Source organism: Cucurbita pepo, chromosome 7 (assembly GCF_057944985.1).
Source record: "Cucurbita pepo subsp. pepo isolate OVF chromosome 7, ASM5794498v1, whole genome shotgun sequence".
In the NCBI taxonomy this organism is placed as follows: Eukaryota; Viridiplantae; Streptophyta; class Magnoliopsida; order Cucurbitales; family Cucurbitaceae; genus Cucurbita; species Cucurbita pepo.
The window spans coordinates 7,958,742-7,977,016 of NC_141804.1; the positions used below are offsets into that span (position 1 = coordinate 7,958,742).

Genomic DNA, 18,275 nt, shown 5'->3' on the forward strand with positions numbered 1-18,275 from the left:
AACTGAAACCACGCTCGAATGAGAGCGATTACGAAAATAGATGACTAAGAAAGACTTTAAAAAAATCGAAAGTCGCTACCTATACCAACAAGGTGCACCTTCTTTTTCGGTGATTCAATTATAAAAACTAAAAAAACTAATGGTACTTTACTCAGAGCAATTCTATGTGAGGTGACAAAACATATTGAAAGACCTATGTTAGTCTGTAAGGATAATCTCCACTCTTGATAACTCTTAAAAATGAGTAGTAAATAACGTGATAAGATCATATAGCAGAAGAATATCGAAGCACATAAGTACCAAATTTAAATTCCGAATTTTGAAAGTAGGTCGTTACGATCAATTAATGAGAGTATAAACTTGCAAGCCTCACATAATTAAAAAAAAAAAAAATCTCAATCATTTTGGAATGGGAATCGACTCCCAACCTGTTTTAAATTACTTTCCATAATTTTTCTTTCATGATATTGTCTACTTTGAGTATAAGCTCTCGTGATATTGTCTACTATGATATTGTCTACATTATAAACACATGATCATTCCCTAAATTAGCCGAGGTAGGACTTTCATCATCCAACATATATCAATATCCAATCTAATATATATATAATATATATATATATATATATATATTTTATCTTAGAAATATCATATTATTGGTACATTTTGAATTACATCAAAACTACGTCATAATTATTTTATTTTTAAAATTTTAGCTTTTTAAAATAAGCATAAAATTAAATAAGTAAATAAAAACGAAAAATTGCTTTTTTTATTCGAAAATAATATTAAAAAAAAAAAAAAAAAGTCATAATTTGTTGAATTCCATCCCTTCCGGAACAAAATTTTGGTCTCTAAAAGGAAAGAAACTAAAATTTATTTAATTATTATTAATTTTTAATTAAAAAAAAAAATTCCATCCGAGCTGGCAGTTTTGTTTTACGCGCCTTCACGTTAAAACCCATCCTATATATCATTCCCCTATCTCTCTCTGCCCCAACCAAATAAAACAAAAACACACCCAAATTCCCAAAATGCCCTCCTTAGAAGACGACCCTTTCCCTTCCACCCCCGGAAAATTCAAGATCGACCACCGCAACCACCACCCGATGAACCGCCATTTCCACCGCTGCTTCTCCTCCACAAGCACCCTCTTCCTCTGGGCCCTCTTCTTAATCGCTTTAACCGCCTCCTATTTAAGTTTCCAGTCATTCGTCGACTCCGGCAGCCGCTACTTAACCGCCTCTTGGGGCGGAATCCAATGGGAAAAACAACTCCGTAACTCCGCCCTTCCTCATCCTCCTTCTTCCCTTTCTGTCCTTGTCACCGGCGCCGCCGGTTTCGTCGGTACCCATGTCTCCCTCGCCTTGAAAAAACGCGGCGACGGCGTTGTCGGTCTCGACAATTTCAATTCCTATTACGACCCGTCGTTGAAAAAAGCCCGGAAATCTCTCCTCTCCAACCATGGAATTTTCGTTGTGGAAGGCGATTTAAACGACGTCGTTTTACTTCAAAAGCTCTTCGACGTCGTCGTTTTCACTCACGTTATGCACCTCGCGGCTCAAGCCGGAGTCCGTTACGCGATGGAGAATCCCAATTCGTATGTTCGGAGTAACATCGCCGGTTTGGTTAATCTCCTCGAGGTTTGTAAATCGGCGAACCCACAACCGGCTGTGGTTTGGGCTTCATCGAGTTCGGTTTATGGGCTTAATGAGAAAGTCCCGTTTTCTGAATCGGACCGGACCGACCAACCCGCTAGTCTCTACGCAGCAACAAAGAAAGCCGGGGAGGAAATTACACATACGTATAATCATATCTACGGTTTGTCAATAACCGGGTTGAGATTCTTCACGGTTTACGGTCCATGGGGACGGCCCGACATGGCGTATTTTTCATTTACGAGGAATATATTGCAAGGAAAACCGATTACGGTTTATCGGGGGAAGAACCGGGTTGATTTGGCGAGGGATTTTACGTACATTGATGATATTGTAAAGGGGTGTTTGGGTTCGTTGGATACATCGGGGAAAAGCACCGGTTCGGGTGGGAAGAAAAAAGGGGCGGCGCCGTACAGAATATTTAACTTGGGGAATACGTCGCCGGTGACGGTGCCGACATTGGTGAGTATATTGGAGAAGCATTTGAAGGTGAAGGCGAAGAAGAAAGTGGTGGAGATGCCTGGAAACGGCGACGTTCCGTTTACTCATGCGAATATTAGTTCGGCTCGGAGTCAGCTCGGGTATAAACCGACGACCGATTTGCAGACCGGGTTGAAGAAGTTCGTTAAATGGTATTTGTCTTATTATGGCTATAATCATGGCAAACCTGTAAATTAAATTTTTTTTATAAAAAATCTTTTCTTTTTAATATAAGTTTTTTTTATGGAGGGAAAAAAGAAAAAATGGGGTTTTTTTTTTTTTTTAATTGGAAAAAGACGAAAAAAAGAATATTCTTCGCTCTCTTATTCTCTCTTTTTTTTTTTTTTTTTTTTTTTGTAATTTTCTTTCTTTTTGTGTAAAGGAAAAGAAATCTCTTCAATTTGATAATAGTAACTTTTTAAAAAAAATTTAATTTTGGAGCGTGTAATGTACGCGTGGCAAGTGAGCGTGGGAGCTAAAATTGGACCGGACAGTATTTTGTTTTTTTTATTTTTTTGGTGAGAGGACGGAGAACCGTAAGATACGGTGGAGAGTGGGACCCACTTTTTGTTTTCGTTAAAGCAAAGTCGTACGGTAGCCGTTGGATTTTCGGGTGGGGAAAGAAATTTTAACCAGTCACATCCGGTGTTCTTTCTCCAGCTGGCTCAGTGGTCCCCACACGCTCCGACATTTTGTTTCCTTTGCCGACACCCTGGTAATTTGTTGTTTTTTTTTTTATTATTATTATTATTATTTTTAAAAAAAATATAATTTTCTCCCAACTCTTAATTTTTAACACCTTAATTGAAATTAAATTAATAATTTTCATTTTTGTCTTATTTGAGGTAGGAGTACTATTCTCGAGTTAAAGTTGGGTCGGGTTAAGAAATTTTTTATACTCAATTCTCAAAATAATAAACTCAATTCAACTCGACCATAAATTTTTTTTAGATTGGGTTGGTACGCCATATTTAAATTATTTATTCAAATTTTAATTTTTAATAAAAATAAAAGTTAACGGTAAAACATTTATTTAGTTATATTCCAATATTTAATTGAAATAAATAGTAAAAAATAATTATAAAATTTAATAGAAATGCATCAATTTCCCTTTTAAAGTAGTAACTATCAAGATTGCTTTGTCATAAAAGGTTTCAATATTCTCATAATTATCCTTTTATTTAATTTGAAATTATTCAATTTTCTTTTTCTTTAAAAAAAGCAAAACTCAATAAATAATCATTTTGATTTTAAAAAAAAAAAAAAAAATCCTTGACTCAGTCATACATTGTGGAAAGCTCATTAAATAATAATTTTTTATTATAATTATTATCTTCTAAACTTAAAAAATGGTAACTAAATCTGTGTCGTATGACGACAGTGTTGAGAATCGTTGGTATATAAGTGAGGGACATCATATCTAATACAAAGCCTATGTTAAAGATTGTTGAGAGTGAGTTCCACGTTGGTTCATTGATGAGACATTTTGAAAAAGTTAAGAGTAAAGTCATGAGAATTTATGCTCAAAACGGAGACCGACACAACAAGATTAGAGATCAAGCAATGACGTGTTTTTGGTCAGGAGAGTGTAAGAAGAAGAGTGAATTTTTTAATAATTTAAACATAAAATATAAATTATTTCATATCATTTAAAATGGTAAGTGTTTAATTTTATAAAAAGATAATGATTAAATAAATAAGATTAGAATTTTAATTAAACTTTTTTTTTTATATTAAAAAAAGATCACACATTTACACCCACCGACACTTTTGTAAGAACTATTACAGAAATAACACGTGGCATATTTTTATTGGTTGATGAAGTTGACGAAAATGGGATAAACATTATGCTGTTGTTTTTTTATAATGAGTGTTTTTTTTTTTTTTTTTCATTTTTCAATTTTTTGTATTTTTTTTTCAAAAAAAAAAAATCGCTGAAATGCTTATGGCGTTTTGAAAATTATAAATAGAACAAATTTGTCACCGGCAACGTGATTGGCCGGTTTGTATAAATTAGTGTGGGCCCCACTTTTTTATTTATTTATATTTTCAAACGTGACGTGTTCTCGTTGATTTTTTTGGTTTTTTTTTTCTCGATTTAAATATTTTAAATTACAATTTCTTTTGTTTTTTTTAATGTTTGTCAAACCTGAGTGGAGATCGTGTTGAAATTGAAAAATATTGTCGTGTATTCCCTATGTGACATGTCACATTATCTGCTTCTCATTTCAAAGAGTGAAGACTATCTTCACGGACCATCACGATGCCACATGTCGCATTATCTACTTTTTTTCAAAAGTGAAAACGGTCTTCACAGACCAACATGAGTCCTTTCTCTACCCTCTTTCTCTACCTTGATTCACTCCAAGCAGTGGGAGGAGACTAGGACTCTGACCGCGTGCTTGTTGAAGAATGAGCCGACGACTCAAAGGCAGTGGCTTGGTTAAGGGAACCCACCAGAGTCGTAGCGAAAGCGAGTCTTCATGGGGCAATTCTCACTACTTATGCACCCGAACCTGGGTGATCTATCCATGACCAGGATGAAGCTTGGGTAAAACTAAGTAGAGGTCCGAACTGACTGATGTTGAAGAATCAGCAGATGAGTTATGGTTAGGGGTGGAAATGGATTCACAGTCCTTCCTCTACCCTGATTCAGGATTCAAGGTCCTTCCTTCCTCTACCCTGATTCAGAGTCCTTCCTCTACCCTGATTTAAATGGATTCACAGTCCTTCCTCTACCCTCTACCCTGATTCACAGGCATCTTAGAATCCGTCCTTCCTCTACCCTGATTCAGGGGCATCTTAGGTCCTGATTCATAGGCCTTCCTCTACCCTGATTCAGAGGCATCTTAGGCCCTGATTTATAGGCCTTCCTCTACCCTAATTCACAGGCATCTTAGACCCTGATTCACAGGCCTTCCTCTACCCTGATTCACAGGCATCTTAGAACTTCATTCTTCCTCTACCCTGATTCACAGGCATCTTAGAACCTGATTCACAGTCCTTCCTCTCCCCTGATTCACACATGAGGTCACCCAATATAGAATTTTCTCAATATAGAATTGTCGGGTCACCCAATATAGAATTGCTCCAGGCAAAACATGTTTAACCATGAAAATCCTATGATTGAGCCACCGAAAAGAAAGATGCACGTATTAATATAAATATTAACTTTCTATTCTTTTAAATCTTTTTTAATCATCTTATCTTCATAATTGTTTTTCATTCAGATCCCCATTTACTCGGATGTCACAATTTTCTTTATTAACTATTTATCTAAAAAAAATTGAAATTAAGTTTCATTAAGACTAAAAAGGGGCAAAAATGTATTAATTAATTAATATAACGTGGAGAAAAAAGAAAAAAAGGTTAAAAAATAATAATAGAATGAATTAAATTATTCTAATTTAATATTGGTTATTTATCTCTTCATAGATAGAATTTGTAATTAACTATTTTAATTTCATTCTCATCTGAAAAGTCTCCTTTTGACTTTTTAGTTTGTGATTTTATTTTTCAAAAATATTATTAAATGAAAGGTTGAAGTTGAGCACTCTCTCGAGTTGAATAAAGAAATTGACTAATATCTTATAACCAACCATAAGCGAATTATTATACCGATCGAAAACGTTACTTAAAAATGATTTTTGTAATGTATAGAAATGAAAAAGAGACACGAACAGGTACAAACGTGTTGAAAGTGTCCTTTTAAAAGACTTTAGAAGATAGAGATTTAAAACAAATCAAATTAACACGAAGAACTTTATTAGAAAAACACAATTAGTTCATGGTTTTTTTGGGTCCCATTTCCTGACTCAAAACAGATTAAAGCGAAAGTATTTATCTCATACTTGTTCTCACAACCTTACTTGTCATTCTCGTGTAATGACTAGGGTTTCAGTGCATAACCATGGAGGCTTACTAGAGTTTACGATATAAACCATCTACAAAACTCTAAAATTGGGCTCTAATACCAACGGTGTCAGATCCCATATCGATTGGGGAGGCGAGCGAAACACCTTTTATAAGGGTGTGTAAACCTCTCCCTAGCATACACATTTTTAAAAACCTTGAGGGGAAGCCCGAAAGAGAAAACCCAAAGAAAACAATATTTGTTAGCGGTGGGCTTGGGTTGTTACAAGTGGTATCAGATTAGACCCGGAACAATGTGCCAGCGAGAAGGCTTAGCCTCGAAGAGGAGGTGGACACAAGGCAGTATGCCAGCAAGGACGCTAGACCCCGAAGAGAGGTGGATTTGGAGGGTCCCACATCGATTGGAAAAGGGAACGAGTGCCAACAAGGACGTTAGGCCTCGAAGAGGGGTGAATTGTGAGATCCCACATCGGTTGGGGAGGAGAACGAAACACCCTTATATAAGAGTGTGGAAACCTCCCCCAACAGGCGTGTTATAAAAACCTTGAAGAGAATCATAAAGGAAAAGTCAAACGGGTTGCTGTTACAAACTCTAACTATCTTACTTTTCGCATATGTACCAAACCTTGTTTTAAGTAATACTTCGTGTCTCGAATAAATTAGTATAGTTATGAAAAGTCGTCATAGCTTGATTGAATTGTGATTCAAAGTTCAAGACTGAATTAAAACTTCTAGCATAAAAATTAAACAAATACATTAGGAAAGAACTCACAACATTTCAATAATGATCAAAATATTAATGACAATAAGAAATAGGATTAAATTGAAGAACATATGGTATTATAAACTACAAGAGAATGATTATATAAGGGAAGGTTTCATTTGTTGACAATGAGGTATCAAAATCTTAGGGAGAAATCACATCCAAATTAGGTTATGAAAAGGTGACATTTACCAATAAATTCATGGTCTAAAATATATGATAAAAAAATTTAAAAATTTACATCCTATTAATTTCTTCTACACTAAAAAAATATTTAATTAACACTTAAAATCCTATGTGGAAAACACCTTTTTTATAATAAAAAAATCAAGAAAAAAATAGAATAATGTAGAATATATTGGATGTATATAATATACATACATATATATATATATATGAATCCATCCTATGGTAGGACGTTGATCATGCGGGTAGCTAATAGAGCTCAAACCCCTCGAGAAAACAACTTTTCAGATCGAGTTAACGACCCTATCTCAAAGGGAAAAAATTTCCTATGTTAACACCGTCCCTCAAAGAAGCTGGCCGCGGAGGAACATCCAACTTGTCTAGATTGGAGGACAGCTCTATGTGGTTTTAACGATAGGTCTCTAGATCATTAGTTGCATGTGTTTGTATTCTTTGACCTCAATATCACTTATTGAATATTATATATATATATAATCAATGTTTACAACAATAAACTTCTTGTGACAACCAATATATAAAAATTCAAAGGACCAAAAAAATATAACATTTGTTAGTTTAGACACCAATATATAAGAAAAACATAAAATAAGGTATAGTTGAAAACAGAAATAAGGCAAAATCAACAAATTTGAAGAGAGTATTGCTCGATCGTGAACAAATAATTCTCGACTTCAAATGATCAACTAGACCACTTACGAGCCAGTCTATGATGTGGATCTGAAACCTGGGTTTAGGTAGCTTGGATCAAAGAAAACTATATTCTAGGATCGAATTTAGAAAAACGATTCAAGGATCATAGAAAGAATCCTTGAAGCATAATGGAGGCACGTACTATTCAAGGAAAAATCTCAATCTTGACTTCGGCTCACTTGCCATTTTTCTAATCCCTACCCTCCACATAGCATGGGAGGATGAGAGAATTTGAACCTGTAACCCCTAAGTCGAGAGTATATTTCTTGACTAGTTGGACATGATGGAGTAAACATGGTTTCTTGCCATTCAACAATAAATTGCGTACAGTTACAACGGAATCTATGGCGTAGGTTCTACAACTATGTCCTTGAGTTCTAAGGAAACAACAAAAAATTGCATATAATGATCATCAATGACAGTAATTTTCGAAATTTTGCTTACGAAGATAAATGAGAACAGAAAAGGCATGCAAATGTAACCTCAATTTGTGGCTGTGAATTGGTATGTTAATTCGCTGAAGTGTTGGCTGTAGTGCCATTATCAACATCCTTTCTTCTCCTTGATACTATTTCAGCCGCCCAAGCTCGTCCCAGCTCTGTCTTAAACTTTCCTGCATGACGATTTGTGGAATGAGTAGTATTCTAATTAAAAGTGGTTCAGAAGTTTCCAGAAATAGATTAAAGAAAGCCAAAGTGGGCGAGATCCCACATCGGTTGAGGAAGAGAACGAAGCATTCTTTATAGGGGTGTGTAAACCTCTTCTTGGCAGATGCGTTTTAAAAACTTTGAGGGTAAGCCTGAAAGGAAAAGTTCAAAGAGGACAATATTTGCTAGCGGTGGGCTTGGGTTATTACATAGTGCTTTTAGTATTAACTCATTTTCTTCGCAGCTGCTTATCTTCAATACACGTGTTTCAAAAAAAATGGTAAACACACCAAATAAAAAAGACAGAAGAAGAGAAATAAATGTACCTGCAGTTGACTGAAAAAACTCATCCAAATCCTTCCCTTGCTCTGCACACAGATAACAAAAAAAAAACTTTGATTACCTTGATGTAGCACTTAGTGCAGTAAAAGAGTTTCAAAAGACGGGTATTTAAGAATAGAATGATCTATTGAAAGTTTTGAGGCAAATAATAATTCCAAGAAATATGTCAGTCAGGTAGGAAGCTAAAAAGAAGAAGTTGAACCGAAGTGTCATCTGAAAGACGATGACAAGAACGAAAGGGAAACATTCTGTGGATCATCCTAAGTAATGACAAGATCATCCTTATGTGGATCTTACCTAAATGTGAGATCCCACGTCGGTTGGGAGAAGAACGAAACATTCTTTATAAGGGTGTGGAAACCTCTCCTTAGAAGACGTGTTCTAAAAACCTTGAGGAGAAACCTGAAAGGGAAAGCTCAAAGAGGATAATATCTGCTAGTGGTGGCTTTGGCCGTTACAAATGGTATCAAAGTCAGACATTGTGCGATGTGTCAATGAGGTGGCTAAACCCCAAAGGGGGTAGACACGAGGCGGTGTGCCAGCAAGGACGTTGGGCCACGAAGGAGGTGGATTGAAGGGTCCCACATCGATTGGAGAAGAGAACGAATGTCAATGAGGACGCTGGGCCTTGAAGGGGGATGGATTGTGAGATCCCACATCGATTGGGGAGTAGAATGAAACATTTTTTATAAGAGCATGAAAATCTCTCCCTAACACAAACACGCTTTAAAACTAATCATGTTAATCTAATCATGTAACCCTTGTCAATAGGATTTCAAGACTTCAGCAAAACCGCTGTTACTTATCCAAATAAATATCATAAAAGAAGATTCTGCTTTTGAGAAACAAGTCAAAATGTGTGTTAGTAGACATCAGGATAAGAAAACTGACCATTTTCATATTCTAAAGCTTGAAGAATCATCTCCACCTGAAGCAAATCATGACAAATAAATAAAGGTTAGCAGCCGTGATGCGCATCAAACGAGTTCTTTGCTGGCTAGCATAATTCTCATATAGACCTACCAAAACTAATCCCTGGCCACACTGTTAAATACGTTTCGACGATGCTTACATGCGAGTCGGACACTATATTTTACTTCATACCCAACAGCCACTTTTTATCCATTATAAGCTATGGGATTAGCTTGTTTATCCATTTAGGATAAGAAGACTGACCATTTTCATATTCAGTAAGACGCTTGTTTGAAAGGATAATTTTAGCTTTTTACCTTATCAAGATCCTTCACAATTTCAGCTTCTGGCGAACTAGTATTCTCATACTCCATCCACAGTTCACCGATTTCCTTGGCTGCAATTTTCACACACAAACAAGTGAGTGATTTGGAGTTTTTAATATAAACTCAAGAAATGATTGGCTGAATGGCATACCTCTTGAACCACCACCAAGCAATTTGCACATGTGGTCTAGTGCTTCTTGTTCTCTTCTATTCTTTTCCAACTTTGAAACCCCATCAAATGGGGTAATGTCACCAACAATTGCTGTTCAAATAATTTACAAATAATGGACAAAAGTTCATTGAACAACAGCAGTCCCACCAACATTTCAAGATAAATATGATTCCAAGATTGTATACGTTAGGAATCACGACTCTCCACAATGGTATGATATTGTCTACTTTGAGCATAAGCTCTCATGGTTTTGCTTTTGGTTTTCCCAAAAGACCTCATACCGATGGAGATAATGTTCCTTACTTATAAACTCATGATCTTCCTCTTAATTAGCCAACGTGGGACTATATTGATCGAGCCTTTCAGTATTACACTTTTGTGGAAATTATCGAACTTCAGAATTAGAATTCGAAGCAAAATTAAGAAAGATCCCAAAAACATCGAGTTCTTTTCAGTAAAATATGTAAGCAATATCTATATCATTCTAACCCAACTTAGACAACAGATGATATCACTGTCTATTGGTAGTCCAAATGACATTGAAACATAAAATGATCAATGAATGGACAGGAAAGAATATCTCACCTTCTGCAATGTCATGAACATTTGCCATTTTTATGCACCTGAAGATATATAGAAATATAGTATCAAAATACCTTTTACTCACAGGTTGCAAGAGACCAAAAACAGCAACGAAGAATGAAGAATGAAACATATCATAAGAGCCGAAAAGTAAAAGATTATGAGTATCAAACTTGTCTCTATTGACGCCCGGAATATCGGAACTGATGAGCGCCATTATTCCCATTCTGTACATATGATCTGCTATGGATTCCGGATCCTTGACTCTTTCATAAATCCATCCAGTTCTTTTCGTTGTCTAATTCAGATTAAAACAAACAACATAATCAAACAACATAATCAAACAACACTCGAGAAGTGTAAAAGAAATTACACAAACCAAGCTATAAAGGATTTATAAACGCATCCAAATTTGTTAATGAACTTCATCCAAATTTGGCAGCCATGGAAACGAAGAAAACTCGTTATAGTGTTAAACACAAACATTCATTCAAAGACAGACCAAGAAACATAGCTAATTGTCCATATTCCGCCATCTCTGGTTTCATTTTTGGCGACGAAACCACGCATCAAACAATTTGGCGAAGAAAATGAATTGTTTAAAGGACAGAGTTTAAGGTTACCTTGAGGCGCTGACAGAGGGTGAGAAAATCAATGGCCGAAGAAGCAGAAGCTGCTATGTCAGTGGAAGGAGGAGGAGGAAGATGAGCGCCGCCGTCGACGGGCGTCGAAGAGGAAGGAGCTTCTTCAGCTGCCATAAACGAAGGCGGCGATTTTCAGTTCCGGCGACTGCAGAAGACGATTGGGGGAAGCAATGAGACCGATTTCCAATTTCCAAACACGTAATCGAATTCAACTCCCTTGAAAACTCTTTGACTTCATAAATTTTTAATATTCTATTTATCGAGCGAGCGGTCTAAAGTCAATTGAAAGTCGTGCTCGGTTAGTACCTCTTGTATCATCTAAACTCGTAGAGGTCTAACTATATGGTTAATTGGACATCTCTACCCGACATTCCACACAGATCTCGACCTTACCCCTTAAACAGGGACTAGTTTGGGAACACCTCCCTCTACATTTTCCGACGTCACTTACACAATCCACAAATCAAATGAATTCAACGATCTCAAGACGTCATCTCTCGTTAAATCATAGTTAGATATACTCGTTTTAGCTCGCTTAGGTGGTCTTCTTGCACCGAGTCTACGTATTCTACTGCAAGGCATTCTAATAGTTTATCACGTTCCTACTCCTTGCGATAATGGTTCAACAACCGTCAGTCAGCATACATCCCCTAATTAGCATAAGTCGGTGGTGAATTTCTTGATCTTTGACTTAATCTCAAGGTTGACTAATAGCTCGTGAAAATAATGTTTTTTCAGCTTTCTATGAAATCTATATTCTTAAATTTTGACACGAAAATTTAAAGTTTAAAATTTAATTTTATATTTAATATATTATAAAATTTTAAAAAAATTCAAATATGTGACGTATTTGAAGTCGAGTTTTATTCAATTTTAATCCATGTATTTTCCCAAATACATATTAAAATTAATATTTATTCATACAATATATACATATATAATTTTAATTTAATTAAATAATAAATAAATAAATATAGATATTAAATTTAATTATACTCTTGAAATTTAAAATTTATATTATATTTTTTAAGAAATATTTGTTGATTTTTAAAATTTTTACATTTTTTTTAGTATAAATTATATTAGAAAATGAAAATTATTGATTTTTTTTTTAAATATTAATTGAAGCGAGTTGATTTAGGGTATTTTTTAAAATTAAATTAAAAAAAAAAAAAAGAAATCATATCATTTGGGCCTAACTAGGCCCAATATGCGATACAAAAGAAACAGCTTCAAGCCCAAGGCCCAAAATAATTACAAGGAGGCTTCTGGAAGCTCTGAATAGTTGTTCTTACAAGTTTATGAACACACGAGTCTCTTCATCATCTTCCTCTTGACTCTCTAAACCCAGAGTCTCAGAAACCAAATCATTTCAAATCTCTTCTGAATTCTGTTGATTCGTGGAAGAGAATGGTTCGTATAGAAATGGAGGAAACTGAAGACGAAGTTCCCAGCCCTCTGAAGGCCTCTGCATCGACCAAAAATGCGACGGATTCAAGCGGCGGTGCGTCAACATCTAATGTGAGTAAAGACCCTTCTGATGGCTACGAGACTGCCAGCGATGGGGAGCTTGGTGATAGTGGTGATGAGCGTCAAGAGCTTACTGATCAACATTCCGAACAGGAGGAACAAATTGCCACGCCCAGTGAGGATGAGATTAAAGAGGTTTTTTTCTCCCTTTGAGCTTCTTTTAGTGCTGTTTTTCTTGCTTCGCGATTGTTTTCTTTTGCTTTCTGCGATCAGCATTATCGGCTTTGGCAGTGATGATTTAATTATTCTTGCTCTGGTATCCGTTTTAACTTAAAGTTGTTCATGTATTGTTTTTCTCCTTCGTCAATTTCGATTTTATTTGAGGTTGTGATACGTGAAAATCACTGGGAGTAAGATTCGGATTACCTTGTCGATAGAATATCTCAAGGCAAGAACATTGTTTGAGATTTGAATCCCTCCATAGGCAAGATTGATTATGTCTAGCTTGAATGATTCTTGTTGATTAAATATCTCAACGCAAGAACACTTGTTTGAGATTCGAATCACTCCACAAGCAAGATTGATCATGTCGAGCTTGAATGATTCTACATGCAACCTAAACTACATAGAATTGCAAAGCACAAAGGCTCCTTTTACTATATTTTCAAGTCTACGGGACCGACGCAACATACATGGCTTTATATAGCCTCAAAATGAAACTATTAAAGGCATTCCAAGAGTTGTAATATTCATACTTAATGGCCATAATCAACCATTATATAATTGTAATCTAATGTAAATAAAAAGTGTTAAGTGTTAAAATACATTAATGAAATACAATCTCTAAATTACTCTAAATTGTAATCCACTCAAAATTTATAACATGAAACTTCATTCTTCTTCAATGTGGTATGAATTGAAATATCTTTTGATACTTCATTCTTCTTCAATGTGGTATGAATTGAAATATCTTTTGATAATTTCAACAATATTTTCTTCACATCTTCATTGAAGTATATTGTATGATTGATGTCTCTTGGTTCATATCAAGTTGCCAATAACTTTTAACCTGGATTGTATCGCTATTCGACATGAGGATCATATACTTTGCTGGCGACGTTTGAATGAAAATTTATGAATGCTTGAAAATGAATGGCCTGCATATTGCTTTGATCATGATACCACGGGCAGTTGTTTTCGCTTATGATGAAAAAACCTCGTTTAGAGAGAACTTCAGATTGTAGGAAATTTTAAGCTGTAATCAAAATTTGATGGAGCCAATGTAACTTTTGAAAGTTTGTGATCTGTTTAGGATCTTGATTTTCCCAGTTGGCCGTGATAGTATAAGTCCACATGACATACTGACATACTTACAAGTTTCTAGGCTCATTTTTTCTTGAGTCATATGGATCTAATGTATTCTATTACATATCTGGCAGAAAGCCTTGGCTGAAGCAAACATTGCGAAAATGGCGGGCAATAAACTGTTTGGAGAAGGGAAATATGAGGAGGCATTATTAGAGTATGATCGTGCCTTAAACATTGCTCCTGACATGCCCTCTGCAGTGGAGTTACGGTCAATATGCCAAGCAAACCGTGGCGCGTGTTTTCTGAAACAAGTACGTCTTTGCTAGATCCTAAATTGAAAACGACTGCAGTGTGTTTTCTTGTTTAGACATTTTTCTCCAGTTTGCGATGCGTTATATGCATTATAGCCATATATTTAATGTTTTTACTAATGTCACTAGAGGGCTACTTGTCAAATGATAGTATTCTATGTGAACTTTTGGTAGCACGCTTTGTTTCTTCATGGATGCTTTTGTTAGTCGTAGTCCCAACTCGTTTTGTTGTAAATTTTGAGGCTATTATGAGTGGCTTCACTAGTCATGTAACCCAGGCCCACCGCTAGCAGATATTGTCCTCTTTGGGCTTTCCTTTTTGGGCTTTCCCTTAAGGCTTTAAAACGCGTCTGCTAGGGAAAGGTTTCCACACCCTTTATTGTTCTCCTCTCCAACCAATGTGGGACATCACAAGTCACTAACCCAGAAAGATACGAATGAATTAAAATTCCCGCTCATAAATATAGGAACATGTGCAATTTTTTGTGAAGACATTGATTGATTTGGAGATATGATGTTGCTTCCATAAATGACAAAGCATAACTAGTTCTATCAAATGACCTAATAGTAAAAATTTGAAGTCACATCTCCATGTGAAAGATTTGTATTTTTAGTTCTCAGGTCGTCATCCTCAGACATAATTACTCTATGTTTTTTGCGAGGGAAAGGTCTTATGTAATCCTTCTGCCCGATTTCAAGTAGAAGCTTCTTCTACCCTTGGCGTTGATGATTTCAATATGTTAGTTTCTTATGGTTCAAAAATAAATATATAACTAAATTGAAATCACTAGGATTATCACATGAAAATTATGATCCTTTAAGAAGGCAACTTGAGGGTTAAGTTGATATCTCCGTTCACATGCCTGAAATTTCTCTTTTACACATCTGCCACTAAATATAATGCATGTATATTGGAACTTCTTAGTGTATGCATCTGAATTTTGCTACTTGTGCACGAACTTGCACAACTTGTCCTGGCTGATGGATTGAACTTACCTCGCTATAAAAGCTGTGGTTGTTCATTATTCATAGTGCTGTTGATGTTGTTTTTTAGCTGTTATTTCGGTTTCAATACAATTATACTAGTAGCCGTTGGCCTAGTTTGGAGGTTCCCAATCCCCAGTTCAATGTTGTCGATGGAATAGTCAAATTCGGAAAATAACCGATGTGCATGTGAGCCATGATTAGAGCCTAATTATCTTCTTAGCTTAATTGGGTTCTTTTTTTTTTTTTTTTTTTTGGTAAGGTGCTTTCTTAACTTATTTTGTTTGCTAAACATTATTTTGGTCTGGTCTCTTTTTCGATTTGGATGAATTAAAAGTAGAACTTGCTTGTGAACTTTTGCTTTAATTCCAGGATAATGTATGTTTGCTTCACGTACTAATTATCTTGAACATAATCTTTTAAAGGAAAAATATGATGACACTGTAAAAGCATGCTCGAAGGCGATCGAACTGAATCCTGCATATGTCAAAGCTTTGTCTAGAAGAGCAGAGGCTCGTGAAAAGCTTGAACATTTTGAGGAGGCCATTAATGGTAAACTTTGATTTGCATGTATTACTGTTACCATGATCAATCTTGACGGCTGTTGTTTTCTTTAGATCTTATGTTCTAGAACTGTTGTACTAATCTACCTTTCTCAAATTTTACTTACCAAAACATGCGGTCATATTTTATTTACTTGCAGATATGAAAAAGATATTGGAATTGGATTCATCAAACGACCAAGCTAAGAAGGCCATCCGTCGCCTCGAACCATTAGCCGAACAAAAACGAGAAAAGATGAAAGAAGAGATGATTGGTAAGCCTTCTTATATTTTAAAACTGCATTTTGGTATCATGTTGTTTTAGAATTTGCTTCCCCTGCTATTGGAAATTTAGCCACCATATTTCTTGTTGATATTGCAATGCACTAACAAAGAACAGTTGCCAAAGTCTTACCTTCTAATTTTTTATGTGTATAATCTTATATATATTTTGGTTTGAGCAACATTGGAATCTAGATGAGCAAATACACATTGGACACTGTTTGGAGCCTACTTCGTCTACTAAGTCGATAGTTTGTTCCTTTTTCATGAACCCGACTACCTCGTCTACTAAGTTGATAGTTTGCTCCTTTTTCATGAACCCGACGACTTTGTCTACTAAGTCAATAGTTTGTTCCTTTTTCATGAACCCGACTACCTCGTCTACTAAGTTGATAGTTTGTTCCTTTTTCATGAACCCGACTACCTCGTCTACTAAGTTGATAGTTTGTTCCTTTTTCATGAACCTGACTACCTCGTCTACTAAGTGGATAGTTTGTTCCTTTTTCATGAACCCGACTACCTCGTCTACTAAGTTGATAGTTTGTTCCTTTTTCATGAACCCGACTACCTCGTCTACTAAGTCGATAGTTTGTTCCTTTTTCATGAACCCGACTACCTCGTCTACTAAGTTGATAGTTTGCTCCTTTTTCATGAACCCGACTACCTCGTCTACTAAGTTGATAGTTTGCTCCTTTTTCATGAACCCGACTACCTCGTCTACTAAGTCAATAGTTTGTTCCTTTTTCATGAACCCGACTACTTCGTCTACTAAGTCAATAGTTTGTTCCTTTTTCATGAACCCGACTACTTCGTCTACTAAGTCGATACTTTTGTTCCTTTTTCATGAACCCGTCTACTTTGCCTACTAAGTCGATACTTTGTTTCATTTTGATGAACCCGAAATGGTATTATCTGTTTGAGCAGGGAAGTTGAAAGAGATGGGCAATTCTTTGTTGGGTCGTTTTGGTATGAGCGTGGACAACTTCAAGGCTGTCAAAGATCCAAATACTGGTTCCTATTCAATTTCATTCCAACAATAGTTTCGGGTTTGCTCGATTTGTATTTATGACCAATATACGAAAAACGACACCGTTATGTACTGGGCATTCATCGGCTTATTCGAGGGTTTAATGTGTTTATAACTGATGGTAGTGTTTAGATTATGGGCAATGGTTTTCTTAATTCTTGAGATGGCAAACTGGCTGCTGTGTTTCCTTCCTGTGGATGTTACTTGATTTTGGTATTGTTACCTTATTATTGTGGACAGTATGCCTTTTATTTCAAGGTTGATGATTTGTTATTCTATTATTATTATTTATTATTTTTTTTTTTACCTATAATTTGTTTAGTCTTTGAATTTTGGTCTAATTTGATTTTAATTATTCATTCAAGTTTAAAATTGATCTAATGAAATAATAATGTGATAGTAAGTATATAGGACGATGATATATATTTTTTTAAATGAGTTAAAAATTATATTAATATATACATTGTTTTCGTATCAATTTGAAACTTTTTTTTATACTTCGAGTCAATTAAAAATTATTTTATTTTATGGTTTAATGGATGGACCGAATGAAGTTGAAATTAAAATGATTTAGAGCGGCAACAATAATTTTACTGGATGAAGGTAAAGATTATTTTACTTACTGGATGAAGGTAAAGATTATTTTACTTACTGGATGAAGGTAAAGGTAGGTAAAGATTATTTTACTGGATGAAGGTAAAGGTAGGTAAAGATTATTTTTCTCGATGAAGGTAAAGGTAAAGATTTCATGGTAAAGGATGAAAAGATTTCATCAAATTCATGTAAAAGATTATTTTACTGGATGAAGGTAAAGGTAAAGATTTCATGGTAAAGGATGAAAAGATTTCATGTAAAGGTTGAAAAAATTTCATGGTAAACATGAAGGTTTTCACGGTAAAGGAAGAAGGTAAATTCATGGTAAAGGATGAGGGTAAAGGATGAAGGTAAATATTAATTTTACTAGATGAAGGTAAAGATTTCACGGTAAAGGATGAAGGTAAAGATTTCACGGTAAAGAATGAAGTAAAGATGAAGGTAAAGATTTCACGGTAAAG

At 35.3% G+C, this 18,275-nt stretch overlaps 3 protein-coding genes across 3 annotated transcripts; 2 read left to right on the plus strand and 1 right to left on the minus strand.

The window, feature by feature from the left end:
• Positions 1-1,009: 1,009 nt before the first annotated feature.
• On the plus strand, positions 1,010-2,372 carry LOC111799249 (UDP-glucuronate 4-epimerase 1). Its single transcript, XM_023682722.2, has one exon. The coding sequence runs from the start codon at positions 1,035-1,037 to the stop codon at positions 2,334-2,336; it is 1,302 nt and encodes a 433-aa protein (XP_023538490.1). The 5' UTR covers positions 1,010-1,034; the 3' UTR covers positions 2,337-2,372.
• Positions 2,373-7,952: 5,580 nt separating this feature from the next.
• Positions 7,953-11,523, minus strand: LOC111798110 (uncharacterized). The gene is made up of 8 exons (XM_023681083.2): positions 11,276-11,523; positions 10,826-10,950; positions 10,656-10,693; positions 10,050-10,160; positions 9,890-9,969; positions 9,552-9,588; positions 8,645-8,686; positions 7,953-8,284 (listed from the first exon to the last, which is right to left on the minus strand). Exons 1-8 carry the CDS (start codon positions 11,408-11,410, stop codon positions 8,181-8,183), a joined length of 672 nt encoding a protein of 223 aa, XP_023536851.2. The 5' UTR covers positions 11,411-11,523; the 3' UTR covers positions 7,953-8,180.
• A 1,073-nt stretch (positions 11,524-12,596) lies between these two features.
• LOC111799270 (uncharacterized) lies at positions 12,597-17,498 on the plus strand. The gene is made up of 5 exons (XM_023682747.2): positions 12,597-12,961; positions 14,206-14,385; positions 15,795-15,921; positions 16,073-16,186; positions 17,118-17,498. Exons 1-5 carry the CDS (start codon positions 12,707-12,709, stop codon positions 17,231-17,233), a joined length of 792 nt encoding a protein of 263 aa, XP_023538515.2. The 5' UTR covers positions 12,597-12,706; the 3' UTR covers positions 17,234-17,498.
• Positions 17,499-18,275: the final 777 nt, after the last annotated feature.